Source organism: Phacochoerus africanus, chromosome 9 (assembly GCF_016906955.1).
Source record: "Phacochoerus africanus isolate WHEZ1 chromosome 9, ROS_Pafr_v1, whole genome shotgun sequence".
NCBI classification, from domain to species: Eukaryota; Metazoa; Chordata; class Mammalia; order Artiodactyla; family Suidae; genus Phacochoerus; species Phacochoerus africanus.
This window is the reverse complement of record NC_062552.1, coordinates 35,081,712-35,107,780: the sequence shown is the minus strand read 5'-3', so window position 1 is coordinate 35,107,780 and position 26,069 is coordinate 35,081,712. Positions and strand designations below refer to the sequence as shown.

At 41.5% G+C, this 26,069-nt stretch overlaps 1 protein-coding gene across 3 annotated transcripts in view; it reads left to right on the top strand.

The window, feature by feature from the left end:
- BTBD9 (BTB domain containing 9) overlaps nt 1-26,069 on the top strand; it is a 408,373-nt gene that overhangs the window by 246,706 nt on the left and 135,598 nt on the right. For all 3 annotated transcript variants that reach the window (XM_047795006.1, XM_047795004.1, XM_047795005.1), the window contains exon 7: nt 14,051-14,160. In XM_047795006.1, the coding sequence (XP_047650962.1) occupies nt 14,051-14,160 (110 nt within the window). The remainder of the gene's footprint in view (nt 1-14,050; nt 14,161-26,069) is intronic.

The following is a 26,069-nucleotide window of genomic DNA, read 5'->3' as shown; positions in this document are numbered from 1 at the left end:
AACATCTGTCCTGGTTCGCCTGAGACTGAGTGGCCTCCTGGGCTATGAGACTTTATGTACTGAAACCAGTGCAGTCCTGGGCAGACATGGATGGTTGGTCACCCTGGGTGCTGAACTTAACTTTTCTTAGCTTAACAAAAAGTTCACAGTTGATTGGAAATTATTTCCTTTGTCTTTATTTTTTTTTATTTTTTTATTTTTTTTAGTCACACCCAGGGCATGCAGAAGTTCCCGTGCCAGGGATTGAACCTGAGCCACAGCAGTGACCTGAGCCACAGCAGTGACATCTCCAGATCCTTACTCTGCTGAGACACCAGGGAACTCCCCTATTGCCTTTAAATCCTGACTCACTGAATGAAAACAAACCAAACACTTGAGAATTTTTTCAGACTCCCTGGCATAAGCAGTAAAATGGAGTAGACCCTTGCTGAAAACTTTCTTCCTATTCCACTTGCAGTTGTCTGATTTAGAACCCTTGGCTGCCCTGCTCTCCAAGCCTATGAGGTATTTCTTTGTTCTTCCTTCTCCTCTCCTTTTGCTGCTGCAATAACTCCAAGGATTAAAGAGGATGTACAGTATGTACTTTCTCTTACTTTGGTACTTGCTTCCCATGGCTCTGCTTAGATGCAGCTGTCTGGGCTGGGGCAGCAGGAAGCCTCCAGGCGACCCACAGCTGAATCTATCAGGTCCCCTGCAGCTGCTGTTATCTGAACCAACTGGGTCGTGCGACAGCAGCAGAGGAAGGGTGCAGCACGAATGTGCAGGAAGAACACCAGACAAGCCTGTCTCTGCTCCAGAGAGTCTAAATCACCCCATCTGCATGTGGAGCATGGTGATTGTTCTGGAGAGAGTGGGAAGGGGAGGAGATGATGTTTTTCCACAGTTATTAAGATAAACAGAGCAGCCGATGCCGTCTGTGCAGCTGTTTCAGTTGCGGATGAGCTGAATTATTTTATTTTTACTCAGTGGGAATTAACACCCCCCCCCCTTTTAGAGGGAGGGAGACTATGGCTAACAAAATCACAAAGATTTGAATCTTTCTACAGAAAGGTGATAATTTATGGGACTGTCTGGACATATCCCTGTTGGGACATTTAATTAGTGAAAAAATGGCCCGGAAGATAAAATAGCTAAATAATCTGAACAACCATTTGAAGATGTGATAGAAGGAGTGGGACAAGAGGGGAATGGAGGAGCAACAACAACGTGAAATTATTATTTCAAGACAAAGAATAAAGAGTTGTAGCCCTCAGGCTGAAGACAGGAGAGAAGATGAGAAATAGTGGTTATCATCTCATGTATTATTGTCCTAAGTACAAGGCAGACTTAGAGGTTTTACCCTTGTGGCCATAGCAGCTCGCAAGACCCCAGGTCTCCGACTCAGTAAGTCCAGCAAAGATCCTTGATTGAACCTTTGTCCTTATAGAAATAATCACAAGCGTGGATATACTTTTGTGAAAAATAGTTAAGGTTTCAGGTAATGACGGCAGAATGAACACACGCTGATTCTCATATCCTCTAGAACAAGATCCTACAAAATGACAGTAAAGAAATTCTTTTAAAAGATATTGGTCAACAAGGGTGAATAAAATGGGAAGGATAAGCTAAAAACATGGAAGAGGAAGCTGTAAAGCAGATGAACCGTTGGTGAATGATTTAGCAGGCTCAAGAAAACTGAATCCTAAGCCACTGAATCCTCAAAGGCTTAGGAATGAGGGGCACCAGGCACCTTGGAAGCTATAATGAATGAGGTAGGTAGGAAGGGGCTAAAATGAGAAGGGTTAGTTAACTGTGTGCTTATGAGAAAGTTAAGAGCTCTAGCTTCTCTCCCCTGGTTCACAGAACTTTGACTTCCATTCTGATGGAAAACTGGAAATTTATTATTTTTCCCTCCAGTTTTATTAAGATATAATTGACATATAACACTGTAAGCTAAGCATGATGATATATAATATGGTGATTTTGATACACGTATATTGTGAAATGATGACCACAATAGGTTTATTTAATATTTCCATCCCCTCACATAAGTACCTTTTTTTTTTTTAAATGGTGACACATTGAAGTTCTATTCTCTGAGCAACTTTCAAGTATATAATACAGTTTTGTTAACTGTAGTCTCCATGCTGTATATTAGATCCCCAGAACTTATAACTGGACATTTGTACCCATTGACCAACATCTTCCCATTTCTCTCACTTCCCAGCCCCTGGAAACCACCATTCTACTCTGTTTTATGAGTTAGGCTTTTTTAGACTCCACATACAGATGCAGTCATACAGTATTTGTCTTTCTCTGTCTGACTTTGGAAGTGATCCTTTGATGAAGATGAAACAGAGGTGAAACAGAAGGTCTTTAAACCAGGAAACTGTACAGGTGAGAAAAGTCTTACTATAGGGAGATTAGGTGGTTCAATGCTTAGACTCCACCTCTCTGTAATACCTCCACTGCCCTGATTCACCACTTTGGAAACTCTGGTTGTCAAGCCCATATCTTCTACTCAGAAGATTAGAAACATCTTTCTGGGTAGTCTTAGTCCAAGAGAGAAAAGCTAAAGAATCTGAAAGTGATGTTTTCCTGACAGTTGACCCATTCAGGCAACTATATCCTCAGAATTTCTTTTTGTATGTCTAGGTTCCTTTCTGACAACCTTCTTGACAATCAGACATTGGAGAAAACTAATATGAAACATAAAGACCAAAACAAACAGGGAAAAAACTATATAGAAAGATGAAAACATTAAAAAAATGTTATCTTCAGAGAGAATAGAGTGAATATGGCAATCTTAGGGCAAGAAGATGATGCCATTAAAAAAAGGAGTGTTTAGAAAATAAGAAATACAGTTGGAAACTTAAAATATTAAAGCAGAAATGAAAAACTCAGTAGAGGGCACAGATAATTAGGTTGAGGAATTCTCAAAGTAGAACAAAATAATGAAAAGATGGCAAATAGAGGAAATACAGAACTGCAGGTAAAGATAAGAAGGTCCAATATCTGAAACTAAGAGCTTCATTAAGAGAGATTAGAAAAATCCAGGAGTTCTCTTGTGGCACAGTGAGTTAAGAATCCGGCTTTGTCACTGAAGTGGCTTGGGTCACTACTGTGGTACGGGTTTGATCCCATGCCATGGGCATGACCCAAAAAAAAAAAAAAAAAAGGAAAGAAAAAAAAAAGGAAAAATCCAGGGGAAGAAGTCAATAACAGTAATTCGAGAAAATTTACCAAAGCTGAAATATGTGGATCTCCAGGCTGCAAAGGTCTTCTGAGTGCTCAACACAGTGGAAGAAAATAGACACATAGCAGGGCATCATGAAAATTTCATAATACTAGGGATGCAGAAAAAATCTACATGCTTCCAGAGCAGGATGTGGTTTTTCTATTTGTTTTTTAAAAAGGGAGAAAAAGAGGAATCAGGTCAGGAGTCATAATGATATCTCGATAATAAAACCAGAAGCTTGGCAGGCAGCAGAAAGTTCTGAAGGAAAACTACCTCCAACTTAAAGTTCTATACCCAACCAAACTGTCAATGAAATACAAAGGCAAAGGTATGTTCAGATAAGCAAAGCCTTAACATTTTTACCTCCCAGATACCATTTCTCAGGAAGCTGTCGGAGATGCTCTTCACCAAAATGAGAGAATAAATCAAGAAAGAAGACAACATGATACAAGACAGGGGCAATTTAGCACAGGAGAGAGAGAAGGAATCCTTAGAATAATGGTGAAGGCAGATCCCAAGATGATAGCTTGCCGATGTAGAGGGCAACCAGACCTGATTGACACCAGCCAGAAGGCCTGGGAAGACTTTTTTAAGAGTAGGGAATTGCTGCAGATACCTGCTGTGTCAGAATGTTTGAGAGGAACTTTGTTCAAGTAAAGGAGAGTTGAGAGAGAAGAGGGCAATTAGTGTTGAGTGCCTAAAAAACTAAGAGAAAAATCAAGGCTATTTTCACTTCTTAGTAGGGAAGAAAAACTGCAGGAAATGAAAGTACTCCATATATTGTGAATTTTGTTTACATAATCATAAGCTAAACACTGAGTATTGAATCAACCACAGTTACAATACAGGGATGGGAAAAGCTGTGTATGGAGGAAAGAGCTAAAAACTTGTCTTCTATAGTAGTAGATTGGTGGATAAGGCCTAAAACTGGAAAATCAAGAAGTAGGATTAAACATATGATAATTATAGATGTAAGATAAATCCTAAAATAATCCACTAAAGAGGTAAAAACAATTGCCTCTGGGGAGAGGAGGAAATGGAGCATGGGTGGTGGGGGTGGGGGGGTATTTTTCATAATCTTAAAGGTTATTTGACTTTTTGAATTATGTACATGTAAAAATTTAAAATCTGAAAGAAAAAGAGATAGTTAAACCAGTTTTGTTTTGTTTTATTTTAATGAGTCCAAACACCACAGCAGTAGCAGTGACCTCTAGTGATGTAATAGAATCTTGTTTATTAAAAAATAAATCCTCTCTTACAAAGTATACATTTTACTTTATGTGCATTTCTCTCCCAAGTGTTTCTTTCCTTGAATTTCTGAAACAAGGGTAAGAATTGACATTTTCTTTCTGATCACTGGCTTAGCACTAAATGCTGTACCAGTAAAGTCTAGGTCTTGAATGGTTGAATTCTCAAGAAGCTTTGGGGAAGGAAAAAAAAAAATCCTTGCCAAACTATGCCACCTCCCAACTTGCTTGCTAATCCAGTAGAAGTACATTTGGGACAGGCTTCCAAACGTCCACAGTGCATAGGACTCCTAACACAAAAGGCGCGAATATGGGAAATGTCTTTTTAAATGATTGGGCAGACTGCTGGGTTTGAAACTGTCCCACGTCTGCTCAGCCCCTGCTGTAAATGGCAGGCTCTGTAGATCAACAACTGGCACCACTCAGAGCATCTTGCTATTTTCTTTTCTCTTCTGCTTGTGTTAAAGGTCTAACACATTGACAGACTTAAGCAGCAAAATCTCTTATACCAGTAGTGCTGAGATTAGTAATCCTTCATGCTACTTGGAAACTGAAGTGTACAGGCTTCTACAGTAAAATCAGTTGTGCACTTCTGGCTTTAACAACCCCTGAAATAGAACCCTGTACATATCGTCACTGGAACCCTGTGCATATATATCCCTACTTATTCGCACTGGAACACTGTGCATATCCTCACCAGAGCACTGTGCATATCTGCACCGGAGCACTGTGCATATCCCTACATATTCGCACCGGAACACTGTGCATATCCACACCGAGCACTGTGCATATCTGCACCAGAACACTGTGTATATCTGCACCGGAACACTGTGCATTTCTGCACCACAACACTGTGCATATCCGCACCAGTGTTGGCACCCAGGACACAGATAGCCCTCGCTTTATTTTCATCAATTGCATTTTCTGGGCTGGTGAAGTGAGTGTTCTTCTCAAGTCTCCTGTAATATTATTTTTGTTTACTTTGACTACTCTGCCTATGGTTGGTTGCTTTGTACATAGTTGTACTGATGCTTGAATTATGTGCTAAGTAAATCTCTGGATCTTTTTTTTTTTCTTCTGATCCATTCTCTAGGTTAAAGGTCCAGACTATCCCAAAGGACAAAGGAGGGTCCCTGAAATTGTCTGCAAGCATTGACACAGTTTGGGGATAGTATGTGGAAAACATAAGCCTTTTCTGGATTGAGTTTGTTTTCCCCAAATACGTTTTAGTTAGTTCTCCCTCTGAGGAGCCTGGAACACAGATTTCTTTACATAGCTTGTAAAGAATACAGAGGCTTTGAGTGACGTGTTCTGTCTTTTGAGCTTTGAAATCTCCAGCCTGATCATATGAATGTGTAGGGTATGAGTTTTCCATGAAAGGAGATAATGCATGCAAGGGCTAGTGCACGGGATGTGTTCAGAAGCTGGTAGCTTTTATTTTAATTCCAGTGCTAGTTTCCGAGGAGTCTGGAGTGAAGATATGTGGTTTCTTTACTCCCCATGCTCTCTTTATTACTCTCTTGACTGGCACTCCCCGTTTTCACTGCTGTTATTCTGACCGTCTTAGGCAATTCCTGTCTTATTTCTCAGTGTGTCAAATGTTTACATTCTTAGAAGGATTCTTAGATTTTTCTTCAGGGAGAAGGAAATTCTTTCTCCTTCTGTTTGCCTCTCTTCCTTCTCTATTTAATCTTCTACTCTAAAAGGAAAAAAAGGACAGACTCCGCCAGCCCTTAAAATTTTAAGTTACAATAAGTGGCATATCCCCACTGTCGTCTTAGGTTAGAAAAAAGGAGACGCTTCCCTTAGCCACCATGATCCTAAAGCAGGCTTGCCACAGGTCATAGCCACCAAATGAGATCTTACAGATTCATAAGGAAACTAACAAATTTAATTTTCTTCTACGTTTTCTCTAGTGCACAATTCCATTAGACTCATTTGTCTATATCTGTGGAAATGCAAAGCCTGTTGGATAAACTGAAAAAAATAATATAGCCATTTTAAAGATAAAACTGGTGAAATTCTCTTTCCCGCTCCCAGCATCTTGGGCTAGCGGGAAAGTTAATGAAAAAATGCAAATGTTGAACTTTTGGTAATTTCATTCTATTTCTTAAAATATACTTTGTGGTGGTTTCAAATGTTTTATTGAGTAATAAAATTGGTTAACAGTATTCCCACATGGGGATTTGTTCACATTAGCTCATAACAGAGACAGAAGAAGGATTGGTTTGTTCGTATTCATGCTCTTTCTCTCCCGCTCCCCGCCTCCCCTGGCTCCTCCCTTTACCCGGCTTCTCTCTTTCTCCTTCTCTCCCTCTCTCCCTTATACATTTTTCATTTTATATCTTCCACTTGCTATTTTGTCTTTCTGTAATCCCTTAAAAATTACAATCTGAAAAGAGAAAAACCAAACCATGAAGTAAATCAGACATTTCTTCCCACATAATTCAAATCAGTTCTTCTTTCCAGATCCTAAGAAACCTACTTAATTAGATTTTTGCCTCTATCCTGCGAAACGTCTATAATGGGTGTACCGTATCTACATTGCAGGCTCATCTACAGTATATTCGTATTCCAAGGCAAAGCTAATCATGCCTTCCCATTTGACCCTTCTTTTATTCCTTCAGGGAGAGGTTTTATTTATTTATTTTTAGTTTGTTTTTTAAATTAAAGTGTAGTTGATCTACAGTGTTGTGCCAATTTCTGCTGAACAGCAGAGTGACTCAGTTTTATATATATTTTTTCTTTATTATATTCCTTTCATTGTGGTCTATCCCAGGAGATTGGATATAGATCCTTGCTATAAAGTAGGACATTGTTTAAGGGAGAGGTTTCATAACTGTTTATCCTTCCAGTTTAGCAAGTTTGTCTATCAAGTTCTATGCAAAATAGATCACCAACCAGTGGCTAATTATTTAGTTTCTTAATTTGTTGTCCATCTCCTGACTTGGAATGTAACTTCCGCAGGGAAGAGACTTTATCTACAGTGTTCAATCCCATATCCTAGCACCCAGCTGCAGTAGCTGGCACGTGGTAAATACTCGGTTGATATTTGTTGGGTAAGTCAGTGGTCATCTGTGTGTATGTGTGGTGGAGAGGGGATCATTTCTCTTTTAGCTGTGTTTTGTTTTCTTTAGGTCTTTGAAGCAAAAGTGGTTCAGAGGGAGGACTTTGAAAGTCCGTGTTGCTCAATTTGGTGTTTTAAGGTTAGGCTACCTTGTGTGAATAGGTCAGCAGCTCCTATGTCTTTCTCCTCACCACTACTCACCACTCTTACCAACGTGGAGCCTAAGACGGAGAGAAATTAAGGAACTTGCCCCAGTTTTATACCTAATACATTGTGAAGCTCTGACTAGAACCTAGGTCATTCTTTTGACTCAGTTCTGTTCAAAAATCATACTGTTTGCTGGGTTTTAGTCTTGCCTTCTAAATTCCTAGACTTACTCTGTAACCTTCTCCCAATGAAGGTTTATGTCCTGTCTTTCTGGTCCATTCCTCACAGGGCTCAGCACAATTTCTCGTCCCTAGTAAGTGTTTATTAAATCTGGATTATTAGCAGATTTACCCAGTATACCTACAAGGGCTATTGCCTGGTAAATGTGCAAACAGAAAATATAAATGAAGTAAGTGGAGTCACATGTTATATCATTTTCATATGACATATAAATAAATATCATAATTAAGTTCTTTTGTGATACTAATTTCAAATATGATTTCATAGCTTGAAGGTAAATTATTAAGGCAGGTTTAGGTTCTGTATATTTGGAGGATGGGGAAAAAGCCTAGTCTTCAAAATGCGCATTTCCCCCAAATAAAAAACAACACTCAAATATTTATGTCTAATATTGGAATGACTTTCTATTTTGCGTAGCACTGGGTAATGATGTGTTAGTAATTATTTACCGCTCTTATCCTTCTGTGTACTTGGTTCTATATAGCATCAATTTTCTCTGAAAAACAAGATGACGACTTGTTTTGCTTGCCCTTCAGGTTGAAGAGTGGAGTTGCTGGAACGTGATCGCTCCCTCTGCTGGGCTAATGCTCAGGCAGCATCAGGGCTGTTCCCTGAGACAGTAGCCTCTGCTTAGGCTCACCCTGGGTACAGAGTGTTTAACCTTTCAGTAATTCTTCCTCTCCCCAGTAAGCAAATGATGCCAGGGCCCTTGGCTGAAGTCAGTAGAAGAGAATCTATAGCTCCACCGATCAGCCAGAGGGAAGGGTTTCTAAGAGTAACAAATCTGTTCTGTTGCAACATGCTTTTTCTAGAAGCTCTTTGTCATTCTGGCAGTAAACTGTTTTCCACTTGCTGCCTTAGCAACAAGACCCGAAGTCACTTTCCCCTCCAGTCCGTGGTTTGATTATAAGAGCACTAGCACTGTACCCAGAACCAGAAGGAAATAGCATACTGGGGGAACTCGCAGACATTACCTGCTTCTTGGGTTAAAGAATTGTATATCTACATTCTTCTTATCTCCTTGAAAGCAAGGGTCAAATAGGAAATTGTGGAAATGGTGAATCCCAAATCCACATGGTTCTAAGACCCTAGTAAATGCTGTAGCTCAAGTTCTTGTCAGTCGACCTCCCCTGACCACAGCAAAGAACAGCTTTTCTCTGCAGAGTTCCGCAGGGCCGCCTTTTGGAAGAGCCAAAGTGTTAAGGGTCCCTTCTTGTGCTGTTAAGGGTCCCCGGTCTTAGGCTAACTCTGGTTTTCTCAGGAGTCTTTTTTAACTCCAGAATGTTAAGTCCAATTTGAGAATAAAACTTTGTTTACCAAAAAATAAAATTCCAATGGATTCTGTCTTTACGTAATCCCCTGAGAACTCATTTAAATATTTTTTTTTTGCTGAATTCAATTTTATCTTGTAGTGGAACCTGCTCAGTATAGAAGTTAGGTGATCCCATTACTAGAGGCAAAGGTTAAGGATTAACTGTAACCACAAGCAGGCTAAAGACTAAAGAATACCAAGCCTAGAGAATTCCAAGGGGTTTAAAATGGGGATGTGCACGCTGCTATTTTTCTGTATTTTCCTCATTCTGTTAAAGATGCATTGCATATGACTGAGAAATGAGATCTGCTAGCGTCCTGACAAGAAAGATGGAAGGGTAGGTTAAGAATAGGAATTTGTAGTACCTTCCCAGAACAGGCAGGGAATACAATGAACTCCCCAAGGCAAACATTTTCTAAGTCACAGTATTAGGATGTCTCCCTGTTAGGAAGTGCTGTTTTTCTTAATAAATTAGATCTCCAAACTTCAAGAGTTTGCACAAAAAAGAAACTCTTCTGTGGGCCAGGATAGCTGGACCAAATATGAACAAAAGATTCTTCCCTTGTCTCCTTATGCAGAGCTGAGTCAGGTCAAGAACATTTAAATAGACTTTTCTAAAGACTAGGGGCCCAAAGCAGGAAGTAACATAGAGCCAGGTAATCTGCACTGGGAATGTGGCCTCTTTACGTGGCCCATGATGCCTGTCCTGCAGGGCCCTGAGAGGACAGGCCAGCCCCTGCCTGTGCGCTTGAAGTCCGTCCTGCCACCTGCCCCTGTTCTCCCACAGTTAGAGAAACTCCCAGACAATCAGCAGTCTTGAAGCCCCAAAGAAATTCTGCCTCCAAAGACCTACTCTTTGAATCTCTAGTTAATGATACTCTACTCTGCCAAGCATTGCATTAGACACTTTAAATAATTACCTCATTTAAACAACAGGAGTTCCCATCATGGCGCAGTGGTTAACGAATCCAACCAGGAACCATGAGGTTGTGGGTTCGATCCCTGACCTCACTCAGTGGATTAAGGATCTGGCGTTGCAGTGAGCTGTGGTGTAGGTCGCAGATGCGGCTCGGATCCTGAGTGGCTGTGGCGTAGGCCAGAGGCTACGGCTCCCATTAGACCCCTAGCCTGGGAACCTCCATATGCCGCGGGTGCGGCCCTAGAAAAGACAGAAAGACCAAAAAAAAATATATATATATATATATATATCTCATATAAGGTTTGTGTTATTGACCTCATAGAGATGGAAACCACGGTTCAAAAAGGTTCAAAATACCTTTTTTCTACAGTGGCGCAGCGAATTAAGTGATGGGGCTGGGCTCCAAACCTGCTTCTGTTAGACTCTGAAGCAAGTCCTGCAGAACTCCATAGTGCCTTTCAGTTTCAGAGTGCTATCCTTGGAGCGTTTAGGTTTCATTTTATTGAAGAAGACAGAATCTGTTTCCACCCACAATATGACAGCTCTAGAAACTTCTGCAGTGAATCATCCTGTTCTGAGCTGTGTCCAGGACCCCGTCTCTGTCGGCGACTAGAAGACAGCTGACATAGGCAGGGGAGGCGAATATTGGAAACAGACTGTTAGACCAGAGCTCACGTGGACAGCATTCAGCCTCATCAGAAATGGCCAATCTGTTGCTTATCTGCCTTCCTCAGCACTGTTTAAGTTTTAATTATCTTCCAACTGTCTGAGCTGCTGTTGAGGACCGCAGAGAGAACAAAGGATAGCTGTCATATTTTTCAGCAGTGCTCCTCTCTACACACGGATGAAGTCACTTAGCTGCCACTGCCCTTATTATCAGGTTAAATCAGAGTGTGAGTGTGCACTGGAGAGACGGATGTTGAAGGAGAAAAAAATTAATCTCAAGTTTTACCTCTTATTCAAAATCTTTTGTGACGGAGAAAACGTGGTATCTACTTCTCCTGTTTGGGTGTTAGGCCCCAGAAGCAGGTTTGGATTGCTTTTAAAAAATAAAAAAGTAAAGAGGGAGGGGACTCTGCCATCTCCATCCCTTGGATTGTCAGTAGCTTACTGGGTAGGGGTAACTTCTCTTCCACCTCTGGGATGCCCCCCCCCCCCCGCCGCCCCCACTGTGAGCCCCATGAAGGAAATCTGCTTGTGATCAAGGATGGCACCTGGGCTGCCCCCTCCTCCCTCCAGACATTGCTCGTGGAGCGGGGCCTCCTTCCCCTGAGCTGGACAGGGCCCCTGAGGTCTTAATGGAGAGCTCCAGGCTGCCCTGCTGGTCGCTGAAGTCGGAGGATTAGGTAAAGCCTGTTTGCTGTTTCTGGTGGAGATCTCCAATAAAGGACAGAGTCCTATGCTAAGCAGTTGCTTGCTGGTGAAAAGGAGCATGGCTTCTTTCTCGTGACTTTGTTAATGTGGATTTGAGTAAGGACTTTATGTCATTTTTGTAAATTAGGCTATAATTTTATGGAGACTTAGAAAGTATTGTAGAACTGGAATAATTAAACTTGTTATGAGCATTACATATAACAGGCTAATCAAGAAGTGTGATGTACAGTTGTGAATTGCTAATTTGACCTCAGGATTATGCAGCAGAGATAACATTATCTTCATTTATATAGAACTTTTTATCTGGAGGCATCTCTCAGTGCTTTTGCAATCATATATATTATCTTGTTAGTTATCACAAACACTATCATTAAGACTGTAAAATGTATTCCAGTATAATTTTTTATTTTCAGTTTCCTATAATTGGGAGGCGAGGGAAAGGAAGGTTCTATATTTTCTTCCATTCTTGATATTTGCACTAGGGTAAAATTTGGGAAACGACTATTGCCTAAACTTGGAGAGCCTGGTTCCATATGATGTTTTAAAAAGAAAGGGAGGGAGGGAACATTACCGCATCCCCTCAGGTCAGCCCAGACCGTTAACCTTAAGAACTGCCAATGGGGAAAGGCGCGTTCGTCACCTCCCCGCTCCTCTGTCTTGCATAGTGTTAGAAGAGCAATCTCTCCTTTGAGAGACTTGACCTAGGGAACAGGAAAATGATCTGATCAAATTCCACCAAACCACATTCCCCCCGTTCCCTCCAAGGTTGCAGACGGCACAGTCAGCCTGTCACGACCATGTGCGGTTGAAAATGCTATGCTGGTTGAGTTCCTGTGGGTTTGAGGAAATGGACAAAATTAGATTCAGGCCAAGGTGCCAGGCTTAACACACCCCTTCCGTTCCAGAAAGCCCAGAGAGATTGTTACTGCCAGCAGTAAAGAATAACACAATCTGTTCTACCCAGACCATTTAGAACTTATTTTAAATAAACCCCATACCTACCGAAACCCAGTAAAATTGACCCCTTCTCTCTCCTCGAGGGCTTGAGAGAGCAGGTCAGGGCTGCCCTCCTGCTTACCATGGGGCTCTGGCGAGCTTGCAGTTACCCTGACTCTCTACCCAGGAAGAGCGCCGTCTGCTTGCAGTGGGTGCGGGCGCGCCGAGCAGCCAGGCCAGGGGAGTGCGTTCACATCGGTCATGAAGATGAGCCATCAGCTTCTGTCAAGGAGCAGATGGCTAAATGAGGTGCACAGGGAATGCAGCGAGATTCAGGCTTGAAGAAACAGGAGGGAAAATAGCCCATGACACAAAACCCCCCAACATAGCCTCTTTAATGGGAATTTTTTTAAATTGGCATTTACATTATACAGTTAACTTGGAGTGATGAGAAATGTAAGGGAATTACCAAATTAGTGAACAGCGATTAACTCAGAAGGAAAACTATATCATCTAAGTCGAAGGTTTTTTTACTCAGTGGAGGGCAGCTCTTACTAAAACCTTGCCCAGTCTGTCATCTCCTAATTGAAATCTGTTTCTTTAATATGCTTCATCCTTCAGAGCACATAGTTCATAATTTGGGAGAGCATTATCAGTTGATCTGGTGATTTCTTTCCCCAGTTCTTCTTTTGAATTCTAGTAAGACTGTGTGTGTGGCACATTACGTTCTTCAGGAATTGTGTGACACTCAGAAGAGTAAGTGTGTCTGTTCATTAACCTGTGAACTGGCAGGTCCCTCTGGAGAGTGAAAGGAGCAAGGCGCTCCAAGGTTAATGCTTGTTTGTCGGAGGCGAAGCCGCTAGGGATTCGCAGAGGGTGAGCAGGCCAAGACGCTGGAGACCTCCCCGTGACACTCTGCCCTGTGTGCAGATGCCAGGTCCGCGTGGCCAGGAGGGAAGCTGCAGAACAGGCAGGGTCCCTTCTGCAGATAGCTTCCTCTGCAGGAGAAGGTTCCCAGCAGTCAAGGGGCGGGGGCTGGCGTAAGTATACAGGGTTGACTTCCTAACAGGGCTTTAGGAGCAATATTAAAACACAAGAAACTGAGTGGTTTTTCAGTAGTTTCTGTGGATTTTTCCTTTAAACAAGAAAGCAACATTGATTTCATGCATTTGTCTCCAATGGATGAAAGCTTTCATTGAGTTGGAAAGTGTTTGTTTTTGTGTGTGTTTGTGCACCTGTGCACAGGCACTGCTGACCACAAGGCAAGATTTGTTATTCTCCAGTGTAAATGTCTCACGGACATCAAATTGTACTGACATTCAGGTTTGATTTTTCTGGGTAAACCAAATCTAGGATCTACTTAATTCTCGGGAAAGTGGCATCTCCATAATGTTGCTGCAGTTCCTCCAGGCTCTGTTGGAGCTACTCGCCCTGAGGAGGAGGTACAGGGTCTGAAGCCAGTTCAGGTCTTCTTGAACCCATGCTCTGGGACATTGTGCCTTTACCCAGGGTATCTTACTCTGTTATCTTTGGGTTGGTGATGATGGGAGCTCATTTTCTTCAACAAATTCTCTTTTCTTTTTACCCCCAGGTATATTCGAATAGTTGGGACTCACAACACAGTGAACAAGATTTTCCACATTGTGGCTTTTGAATGTATGTTTACAAACAAAACCTTCACTCTGGAGAAAGGGCTGATAGGTAAGTGTCAAAATTACATTTTTGTTTATACCCTTAGAATATCTTCAAATATTTTTTCATTCCATTAACTCATCTTAATCTACCTCTTAATCAGCTTTGACTAAGAGCTCTGGTTGACTTGAATGCCTTATGGCTGAGTGATGTAGGGGAGGGCTTATATTTTCAGAAGTTGTCAAAACAGTAATTCCAGTCAACTGAACGTAAAAGAATATAAATACTGTTCTAGTAGTTAAGATTTGAAAATGTTTTAGTGTTTCATTCAGATTTGCTACGTAGGGAATGCTGATGTCAGTCAGGCAGAGGCTTTTCTGTATTCAGTGGTAGGTAAGATCAGGGAGGAAGTCAGTATAATATTGATCCAGTGCTCACACTTTACAAGGCTACGCAGGTCTTTCGGCCTTTGATTTGATATGAATGAGGTGCTCGGCTCTAAGACTGTCTCCTTTTCATGGACACAGCAGTCCGTATTGGCCCTGTTTAGCCAAACTCACCTCCAGAAAATGCCTGCACGCAATTTAAATAAGACCAGAGTCACTAAATGGTCGTTGTGAAAATTAAGCTATCTTGTGGGAAATATGGCTTTTGGCTGATCTTTCGAAAGGGTATTTTTAGTTTTGTTTAGTGGTTTGGCTATTTCCTGCTAGGTTTTATTCTTCCTTCTGTCTTAGGTGATATTTAGTCTGGCTCTGTGTGTGTCCACCCCAGGTCTTCACTTTCTGGACATCCTGTGTGACTTTTCCCAGGCAGACTGGTTATTCCTCTTTCACCTGTGCCCATAGTTTTTTGCCCATTTCCTGCAAAGATCGTAGTTGAACCAGATCCTTGAATCTGTGCCTTCACTGCAGCTTTCTCGAAAAAGGGACTCTGTATGTTCAAGCAGGGGGATGAGATGCCCGTACCTTGGTGAACCTAAGGTAGAATTCTTTACCTGTACAAAGGGACCCGTTTCTCCTCTCCTTCACAAATGCTACCCATGCTGGGACATAGAACATATTGACAGTGTCCTGAAGGCGTGGTGAAAACTACAGTGGGAAAGAGGAGTGTAAATGCAAATGTGTACTAATTCCTTGAATGATCAAAAATCTACATTTTCCTAACACCTTCTGTTTCCTAAATGTAATCCTTTAGTTAAAGACATTGGGGAGAGTCATATTAATAAAGTAGCAGGAGTAGAAATTATCCCAATGTAGAGAGAACTTTGAGAGATCAGCTAAAATAAATAACTTGGTTTTAATTTAGCTATGGACGTGGGTTTTCGTATTCAATAAAAGTGTTGATAATCCTTATGACTTTTAAGCCATTTGAAAGTGAGCAGTGCTGAAGCATCGCCTGATGTTATCAAGGCTTTTACTTCTGGGGCGGGGGGCACAGAATGGTGGTGATGGAGGGTTGTGGGGCGGGCACTCCTCTTCACCTGCTGCCCATGTTGTCTCATAGACCAGGCCTCACTGTGTAATGGGATTGTGTAGTTGGGGGCATCCTTACTGAGACGGCTCTTGGAAACCAAAGCCCCTTCCTGGTCACAGGCTGTAAAGCACCTGGCTGCCCATTTCAGCCCAGTGCACTGCATGTCGAACTTGCTGCATAGAAGGCACCTCCCCCTTCTTATTGGAGGAAGAACAGATTTGTGGACACGGTACTTATCAAAGAAACAGATCTATCTGGCATGAAAGGCCGTTACAGGAATGAAACTCAGGATCAATTGCAGTGAGGGATGCTGTTGTTGATCTGTATGTTTTATCCAAACTGAGGTAGTCAGCGTTACCAGAAGCCGTAATCGTCTCCGACGTGTCAGGGGAGGGAAGAAGATTGCAGAGATGTAGGACGTGTTTCTGGAGTCTGGTCAAACACTCGACTCTAAGCCCTCTCCTGTGACGCTCACAAGTTTGACTGCAAAGAGCACCGCGATCATCCGCCTGTCATCGTCCCTCCGCCAGGCAGGAGCAGCGGTGCAGGTGGGCGGCTTGTGCGTGCACTTGTCGGCAGGCAGCCTGCAGTGGGGTCCCCTCTGGCCCCCCTTTGACTGTCTTCTCAGCTCAGAGTTGCCCCCGTGCTGGGCAGACAGGGAGGTGGTGTGAGTCCTGAGGGGGCACGGGGAGGATTTCATTATCCTCTGCCTGACATGGCAGCTCGGCTGAGTTTGACATAGTAATGGCCAGCGCTCCCTGTTGACAATCTCAGGTGCATTTTCGCTGCACACAGGCCTCAGCAGCCACTCCACAGGGACCTCTCAAAAGGAGTGGTTGTCTGGTGGGGCGCAGCGCGTGTCAGGATCACCCGGAGTTATTTTAAAGTTGTAGCTGCCCTATTGCTTCCTCTTTCCTATGAAATATGTACTCCTCCCTTGAGAACCACTGGTATAAACTCCAGTTTTCATGAGGGGAAAAAAAAAAAAAAGTCAAATAATGTCATCATGAATAACTCGTAGGGTATCAAGCTCTACTCTTATGTTTTGAGATTCAGAATTTCTTTCTTTCACTGTTCCTGGTCTTTGTTTCATAGTTCACGCTGCTCTGATGAGAGTAGTACTCTCCTAATAGACCTTAAAATTATTTAAAAATATCCGTGTTGGTTTTTAAAATCAGATTTTAATGTTATGACTTAAATCGTATAATGATGCCAGGAAAAAAGTAAATAAAAGTAACTGCACTAGCTTTTTAAGATTTTAGTCTTCATTTTCCACCAAAGAGTTTCTTTCACATTTCTGTTGCCAGCATGTCATTCTCCTGCTGCTTCACTTGTACAGACGCATGCAGAGGCTTTGACCCTATGGGTTCAGACATCCATGGGAATAGCCCCACCTCAACCACACTGGCCAGATCTGGGCCTCAGACACAACCTGTAGCACTTCTGCCCCCACATCTACTGCTGCCACCACAGCCCATTCTCATCTGGTGGCTGCTTCTGGATGGTGCTGGGATGCATGCTTGCCTCGGAGACTCAGCCTGCGATGACTGTCTCCTCCGCAGGAGGCATTTGTAGGAAACTCTGTCTTAGCACTGACGTGCGGAAGGAATGTTAGAATAGATAAGACTGCTCTTTCAACATTAAACATCCCAAAGAATGTATTTGCTTTGCCTTGTCACTCCACTTTGTGATACCTACGTGGCATTTGCCAAATCTGTCCACTTTTTTATAATAATTGCCAAAACCTCCTTTTCATTTACTCTTGTGTTTAAATTCACTTCTTTGAATACCTTCATCATTCAGTAACTAGAAAGAGAAAACTTTCCTGAACATTCATTTGGTAATACTGAGATGCAATTTGCCCAGGAAAAGAAGAATAAATGTTGGATTCTTTCTTCTCATTTTCCTCTCTTCAAATTAAAGTGGTGGTTACGTAGCATCCTCCAAAGGTCACCAATGATGTTTGCTGGGGGTGGGTTGGGGAGGAAAGAGGGTACATATGTATCATTTCAGATTTGGGGATTAAATTAATTGGACATTTTTTAATCACTTACAATTATTTTTATTGGTATTCAAATTGTCCCCGTCTTTAGCTTCTTTCGATTGGCTCCTGAGTCTTTCTGATATGCTCGCAGGAGCCCTCAGTAGCTCTGGTGTGACACATGTGACAGGCTCATCTGGTACATCTCCTGCCCATGATCTGGAATCAGCCATTTCTGCAGGAAGCCCTGGTTCCCTTCACTGGAAAGTGACATTTGGAAACCTCAGCCTAAGCACTACCTATTGGGTTGGTCATTGTTCCCAGGCCTTTTCAGGGGACAGAAGCAGGAAATACATGCACATATATTTATTTATTTTATGTCGTGTATTTAACAGGTAAAATATGTCATGAGTGCCTGCTTTTATCTTTAATATGCTTTTTTCCCATACTGGAAATCTTGATTACTAGTGATAGAGCACAATAATTCATTGCCTTTGTCTTCAGGACATACCAAATAGTCTCAGAATTATATTACTAGTACTACCTTGAATCACATGATTACTGAAAATAGTGTAAGATTTTGCAATTATGTTCTGACCTCTTAGGTATATTCTGCTAGAGATGTACAGTAAAATTATTGTGTTTTAAAGTCACTTATAATAATCTTCTAGGTGGTTATGCTGTCATTTCAGTGTAAAGATGGATTCGTTTGTTCCACTTTGCTTTCAATATTTAGTGATTGCCTTTAAAATTTTTTTGTTTTATAACTGTAAAATATCTACATAATTCCAAAATCAAATCTACAAAGAGGTTATATTTGGAGAAATCAAGTTTCTGTTCCTCTCTCCTCTCTTCCTGTAGATGATCTCTTTTTCCCCTTTAGTTTTTTAGTTTCCCCTTTAAAAAATGGAAAAGAAGTAAATATATATGTGATTTATATTTTGTATTCTTCCCAGTATTCTTTTTTTTTTTTTTTTTGCTATTTCTTGGGCCGCTCTGGTGGCATATGGAGGTTCCCAGGCTAGGGGTCCAATCGGAGCTATAGCCACCGGCCTATGCCAGAGCCACAGCTCATGGCAACACCAGATCTTTAACCCACTGAGCAAAGCCAGGGACCGAACCCGCAACCTCATGGTTCCTAGTCGGATTTGTTAACCACTGCGCCACGATGGGAACTCCTTTTTTTTTTTTTTTTTCCCTAGTATTCTTAAATAATTGTTAGCATATTATATGCTGTATGTGCTTTCTTTCTTTACCTTGTTTTTTGGGGTTTTTTTTTTTTGTACTGAACACTTATCCTAGAGCTAGGTATATAGAAAGATATTATTTATTCCTTTTTAATAATTGCATGGTACTCATTAATGTAGATGTTCTGTAGTTTATTCAGCCAGTCCTCTGTTGATGAACCATCAGTCTTCTGCTACTACAAATTGCGTGATTGCCTTTGGGATAGATTCCTAGAAGACAGATAACTTGGTCAAAGGGTAAATGTATAATTTTGTTAGATATTGCCGAGTTCACCTCCACAGGGATTATACCATTTTAAAATTCTCATTGGCGATGTGTGATAACGACTGTTTCCCCATCAGCCTTGCGAATGGAGCATACTTCCAAACTTCTTGATTTTTGCCCATTCAATAGATGAGAAATGGTATCCTAGTACAATTTTAACTGCATTTCTCTTATGAGGGAAAGTGAGCATCTTTTCATATTCTTCAGGGCTATTTGTACTTGCTTTTTCCTTTTTCAATAGCTCCTCTCTTCTTACAGATCTTATAGATGAATAGAGACCATGCTTCTAGTAAGACTTGGAGGAGCGGTAAGTTCTTAACACTGATCTGAGAGTGTGGTATTACATGAGTCTGGTTTCCCTCTTAAGTTCTCCTCATTCTTCTGGAGAACATAAGCTCTCATAAGTCCCTTTCCATCTTTACCCTTGGCTCTACCTCTGCTTAAGAGATGCTCAAATTTCAAGGTTCTTCAACCCTTTAGAAAGTAAGAAAAAGCTTCCATTACCAGCTTTAGTCCATTAAGTATTAACTCTGTGTCTGCCAGCCTGGATCAAGGAAGACTGGTGCTTTGCTATTTTACCTCCTTGTTAATTGACGTAGGGCAACGGAAATAAGCCACACCAGCATAGGAACTCTGTGTCGCTGAGGCTCTGGGAACACTCACTGCTGCCATCGGCAGGATCTGTGCTGTCTGAACAGGACACTGCAGCCCATATTCACCTGCTCTGGGCTGCCTGCAGCACCATCAGAAGGAGATTGACAGACATGTTTTCTTCCTTCCTCCCGTCTTCCATTCTCTCACCACTTTCTTCAGTTGATAGAACTTCACCAAAAACCCGGCTGGGGGGATACACACACACACACACACACACACACACACCTGGCAAGCTTGGGAAATGTAGTGTGTGGAGCTTTACACACTGAGATGTGGTAAGATATGGTGTAACACAGGGGAGTGAGTGGAGCTGGAAGCAGAAAGACAGTGCAGAGACAGAAGTGTAAAGGGGCTCCAGCCTTCAGGAAATCACCATCTGACTCGAAGTAACCCGATAAGCGCATCGGCAAGGCGTGGAAGAAGGTGGAGTGGAGAACACCAGACAAGGCACCGCACAGGTGTGGAGGAAGGTTAAATCTTTAGTTGGGCTGTGAAGAAACCCAGCATGTTTTCTTGCCTAGAAAGAGAAGATTTCATGAAGAGTGGTATTTTGTGCTGGGTCTTGAAGAATTTGGTAAACAACACAGAACATTACGAATGTGCTAATTTACATAGCAACCAAAATGGCTGATACTCAGTCCCAGCTGGAGGCAGGAAATAGAAATCGGTGGTCTGTAGCTGCTCCTGTCATCTAAAAGTATTTTTGCGGCAGTGTGTTTATAATTCTGTAAAATCCTGGGAAAGTAAACAGAGTTGGAAATCTCTGCCATGAAGGGCTTTTGGCATCCACTGAACTAGGGATATGGCTTCTGTGCTTTGCTGCTGTGTTTAAAAAACGTGTCCTCTGGAGCCAAAACGGGGAGCTGGGAGGAGAGTTTTCTAAAATGGCACTGTTGAGTCTGGACTAGTCTAGACCAAGAGGCTTTGCTTTTCCCAACCCGTCTCTCTAACCAGATATTAAGGCTGGTTCTAATTGTCAGTGAAGCTTAACTTCTTTATCTACTGTAAATTACTGGGCATTAAGCAGACATTTATTAAGGAGCTGCCAAGTGTATCTAGGCACTGGGATAGGAAGAGACACAGGTGCAGTTTCTGCCTTGGAGGATCGTGTGAGCTAATGAAGGAAAAAGACACTTAAACAGAAAGTGACAGCACAGTCAAATAAGTCATCTCCTGGGAGGATTCATCAGATGCTGTAGGAACACTGGGGCAGGAGCACCTAACCTGAGTTGGGGGGCACGTCAGGGAAGACCTCCCCATGGAGGTGATGAGGTCCTTAAGTCTTCCTAAGGGAGGAGACGGAGCGTCCCGGGAGGATCACATAAAGTGGTCCGTGTGTGCAAAGGCTTGTTAATCTCTGACCCCCTCGGAGCCAGTGCCCCTTCTGGTGGACCACCTTGCATCTGGTGGGGGTGGGTATTGGAGTAAGAGTTTAGAGTTATGTGGAGTCTCTCGCCCTTTCTCTGGAGAAGATTGAGCATTATTTTCTCACAAGATCTTAAAGTTTTAGAAAAACGGAAATAAAATAAATACCCTGCAAAAAGGCATAAAGAATGTAATGCAGTTTGTTTGCCTCCCACCTTGGGGAGCCCATGTTCTCAAGCAAGAATGGGCCAGAGTTCTCACAGTGGAGAGAGCGCAGGGGATGATTGTGGAGTGACTTCCTCACAGTCACTTAGGATTCTCGGTTTAGTCTGTGCTCCTTTGTGTACATTTAAGTTTCACTATCTTTTTATGTCTGTTCTTTTGTTGTTTTGTTTGAGAATAAAGACTGCCTGGAAAAGTTTTTATTGCTCTTATTTTATACAATTTACTTGTACATTTTGCAGAAATGAAATTTTTGAATCCTATATCCCCTTGTTACAGCAGGGATATAATGGGGTGTGTGGGAGTTCCCGTCGTGGCACAGTGGTTAACAAATCCGACTAGGAACCATGAGGTTGAGGGTTCGATCCCTGGCCTTGCTCAGTGGGTTAAGAATCAGCGTTGCTGTGAGCTGTGGTGTAGGTTGCAGATGCGGCTCAGATCGTGCATTGCTGTGGCCCTGGTGTAGGCTGGCAGCTGTAGGTCCTATTCAACCTCTAGCTTGGGAATTTCTATATGCTGTAGGTAAGGCCCTAAAAAAAAAAAAGTAATACACATTCACATACATCTTTTTTTAACTAACTGTTTTTTGGAGATCTTTCCTTACCAATATGTAAAGAGCTTTCCCATTCTTTTTTTTTTTTTTTTTTACATTTGTGCACTATTCTATTGACTGGAGGTGCTGTTATTTAATTTCTTTAACCAGTCCCCTTTGATAGACATGTAGATGTTTCCAGTCTTTTACTATGAATAACAATTCTGAAATGACCCATTTTATAAATAGTGAGATTTAATCAGAGATAGTCCCAGTAAAGCCTAAAACAAACAAGCAAAATACCCATTATTACCCCCAGGGCAAGCTGTGTAATTTTCAGTGCACTGTGCAGAATGAAAATGTGGAACCCCTTGTTCCAAGGGTAGGGAAAAAAGTGCCCTTAAAAATGTTTTGAAAAGAAAACAGTCTTTCAATCTGGTCATGGTGTTTTTATTCTTTTCTTTTTTTTCCTTTTCCCTGTCTTTTTAGGGCCACACCTGTGGCATATGGAAATTTGCAGGCTAGGGGTCAAATCAGAGCTGTAGCTGCTGGCCTACATCACAGCCACAGCAATGTGGGATCTGAGCCGTGTCTGTGACCCACACCACAGCTCAAGGCAACATGGATCCTTAACCCACTGAGTGAGGCCAGAAATCCAACCCACATCCTCATGGATACTAGTCAGGTTCATTACCTCTGACCCACAACAAGAACTCCCTACTTGTTCTTTAATGTCATTCTAAGTAAAGAAAAATGAAACTTTTAAATTATTAGCATGAATTTTATCATCATCTTTATATTATACAGTGGTGGTTTTAACTGCAAATATAAGGGCCTTTATCTTATGAGCAGAATTACCAAAGTTACACAGTTCACATTTGGTAGTTCATACATGTGTGTGTATTTATTTCACACCAGAACAGTGGAAATCCTGCACGGAACTAAACTGTTTTTATTTCATGTCTTAATTCACACACCTTCTACCAAAACTTTCTACCTGTGACTTACATGGTAAGCTTCCTTAGTAAGGAGATACTGGAGGGAAAGGGGCTATGAGCTGCCTGTCTTTCAGCATGTCATTATTTTCATCTTAAGCATTTGGCTAATACAGGGACGTAGCAGAGTGGACAAGGATACGATAGAGTTCCTTGGTTGTTGGTGCCGCTTAGGACGTTGTCGCCTTTTTCCTACATTGGAGGCAAGTTCTGACTGGAAGGGAAAGGGGCCTCTCAGGGCTGTCGGCAGCCCTGCCTGCTTAGGCGCAGTCATGGCACGTCGACTTCGGCTTTACTTTGAGTCTCACTCAACTCTGCGTGTGGCGGGTCCCCTGGAATGCTGTGATTCTGGGGCGTGGTGAAGACTCTACACAGATAGGGGCAGCAGGAAACTGTGGACACTTGTTTGGTGTGTATTTGCACTCCTCAGAGGCTTGCTCCATTGTCCCGCCAGACTTGATTTAAAAAAAACATAAGTTCGGCAGTTGCCGCTGTGGCACAATAGGTTAAAGATCCAGGCTTGTCACTGCAGCAGCTCGGGTCTCTGCTGTGGCAAGAGTTTAGTCCCTGGAACCTGGGAACTTCCATGTGCTGCGGTTGTGGCCATAAAAAAGTAAGTAAATAAATAACCTAAGTTTAAAGGTAAGACTACTAAGAACTTAAGGATAGGCACAGCAGAGCATTAGACTGAGTGTGGGTCCCTTCAGAGTGCAGGACCTGTCTGAAAGCAAAGGTTGCACACCCATGAAGCTGGTTCTTATTACACCTTCAGTTTAACATTGCTCTGAAATTCAAGAGGTTGTGGTGGGGGGGAGGAAAAGGGGGAAGAGGTGAAGAACAAAAAATATGTACGGTAAGTCTTGGGTGAAAGGGACCAAATGTCATTATTTGCAGATGTGATATAAGATACACAAGGAAATGAACAGAAAAATTATTAGACTAAGAACTCTAAGGAATGTAGCCAGATACAATAGGGTTTTTTTTTAAAGCATTTATTTTTTTAATTAAAGTATAGTTGATTTACAATGTGGTGCCCGTTACTGCTGTACAGGAAAGCGACCCAGTCATACATGTTACTGTCTCATCCTCCATCATGGTCTACCCCAAGAGACTGGACGCAGTTCCCTGGGCTGTACAGTAGGACCTCATTGCTTATCCATTCTAAATGCAATAGCTTGCATCTACTAACCCCACACTCCCAGGCCATCCCACTCCCTCCCTTCTCCCTCTTGGCAACCACAAGTCTATTCTCCATGTCTGTGAGTCTGTTTCTATTTCATAGATAGGTTCATTTGTGCCATATTTTAGATTCCACGTATAAATGCTATCATATGGTATTTGTCCTTCTCTTTTGTAGTTCACTTAGTATGAGAATCTCTAGTTGCATCCATGTTGCTGCAAATGGCATTATTTCATTCTTTTTTATGACTTAGTAGTATTCCATTGTGTATATGTACCACATCTTTTTAATCCATTCATCTGTTGATGAATATTTAGGTTGCTTCCATATCTTGGCTATTGTGAATAGTGCTGCTATGAACATAGGGGTTCATGAATCTTTTTGAGTGAAAGTTTTGTCTGGATATATGCTTAGGAGTGGAATTGCTGGGTCATATGATAGTTCCATATTTAGTTTTCTGAGGTAGCTCCATACTGTTTTCCATAGTGATTGTGCCAATTTATACTCCCCCACTACAGTGTAGAAGGGTGTTCCCTTTTCTCCACACCCTCTCCAGCAATTATTTGTAGACTTATTTATGATGGCTGTTCTGACCAGTGTGAGGTGGTACCTCACTGTAGTTTTTATTTGCATTTCTCTGATAATTAGTAGCCAGATATAATACTATATACAAAAATCAAATTTTCTCAAATACCCTCAATAACCAGTTAGTATATTGGGGAAATTCCATTCATAATAGCAATAAAAACCATGTAATACCTGGTAACAATTCATAAGCCATACTTTTACTTAATATCTAGTCCATCCCTAGCTGTATCACCCAGGATCACTCATCTCTAAACCACCTATGCCATTAGAGCTGGGATAAGGGTCAAGAACAAAGGTGGGAGGCAAAAGGATGATGTGAGCTCATAAATAGTATAGATATGAGGTGAGCATGCAGAGGAGATCTGCTAGAAATTTTTAACTGCCCCTTACCCCAACCCTGCAAACAGAAAATACCTACCTAGTAATAAAGCCCATAATTCTACAGGTTCTAATATAAAGAAACTGTAAATCTTTAAAAACACTGAATAATGGAAAGATATATTCCCGGATGGGAAAATTCAGTATAGACATTGGTTCTTCCCCATCTTAATTTAAGATGCAGGACTACTCAGAATCCCAACTGTGCTTTAAAAAGGAAAAAAAGAACTTAAGTTTTTTTTAAAAAAATTTTCAAGAGAATAAATAGAAATCCCTTTCCTATAAAAAAGGAGAAGAAGAAAATGAGAAATCTAGTACCACCAGGTATTAAAATTAGCACTACATACTAAAGTAGTAGGGCATTAATGCAAGAATAAACTGGTAGATTGGATTAAGGAATCATGCAAACTCTGAATTTGATCACAGTATATATAAGAATATAGCGCAAAGTAAAGATGACATTTCACATCAGTTGAGAATGGAAAGGTAATACAGTAAATGGTGCTGAGACAGTTGACAATTGAAAACACATGAGATTTTCCTCATACCGTAAACAAAAATAGTTTAAAGTTAAGAGGTAGATTTTACATTACTCCAGAAGAACTGTAGAGAATTATTAATAAATGTTTATCTGATCTCAAGGTGAGGAACTACTTCTTTAGCATAAATCCAAAGGCAGAAACCATAAACAGAATTCAAATATGTTTGACAAACTGGGAAAAAATAGTTGCAACATATATGACAATGAGTAATTGTCTTTAATATAAATGAAGTACTTTCCAAATAGGTAACCAAAGAAAATATGAACCCAATAAGAAATGTGTACAAACAGCAGTTTATGTAAAAAGAAAGAAAAACACAGTAGTCAATAAAATTAGAAGAGTTTGACTTCACTAATAAGGAAATGCAAATCAAAATAAGATCCTTTTGGCCTGTTTTATCGGCAGATATGTTTAATTTAAAAAATTTTATGTACATAAGGAGTTACTGCTGTGGCTCAGTGGTTAACAAGCCCAACTAGTATCTATAAGGTTGCAGGTTTGATCCCTGGCCTCACTTAGTGGGTTGAGGATCCGGCATTGCCATGAGCTGTGG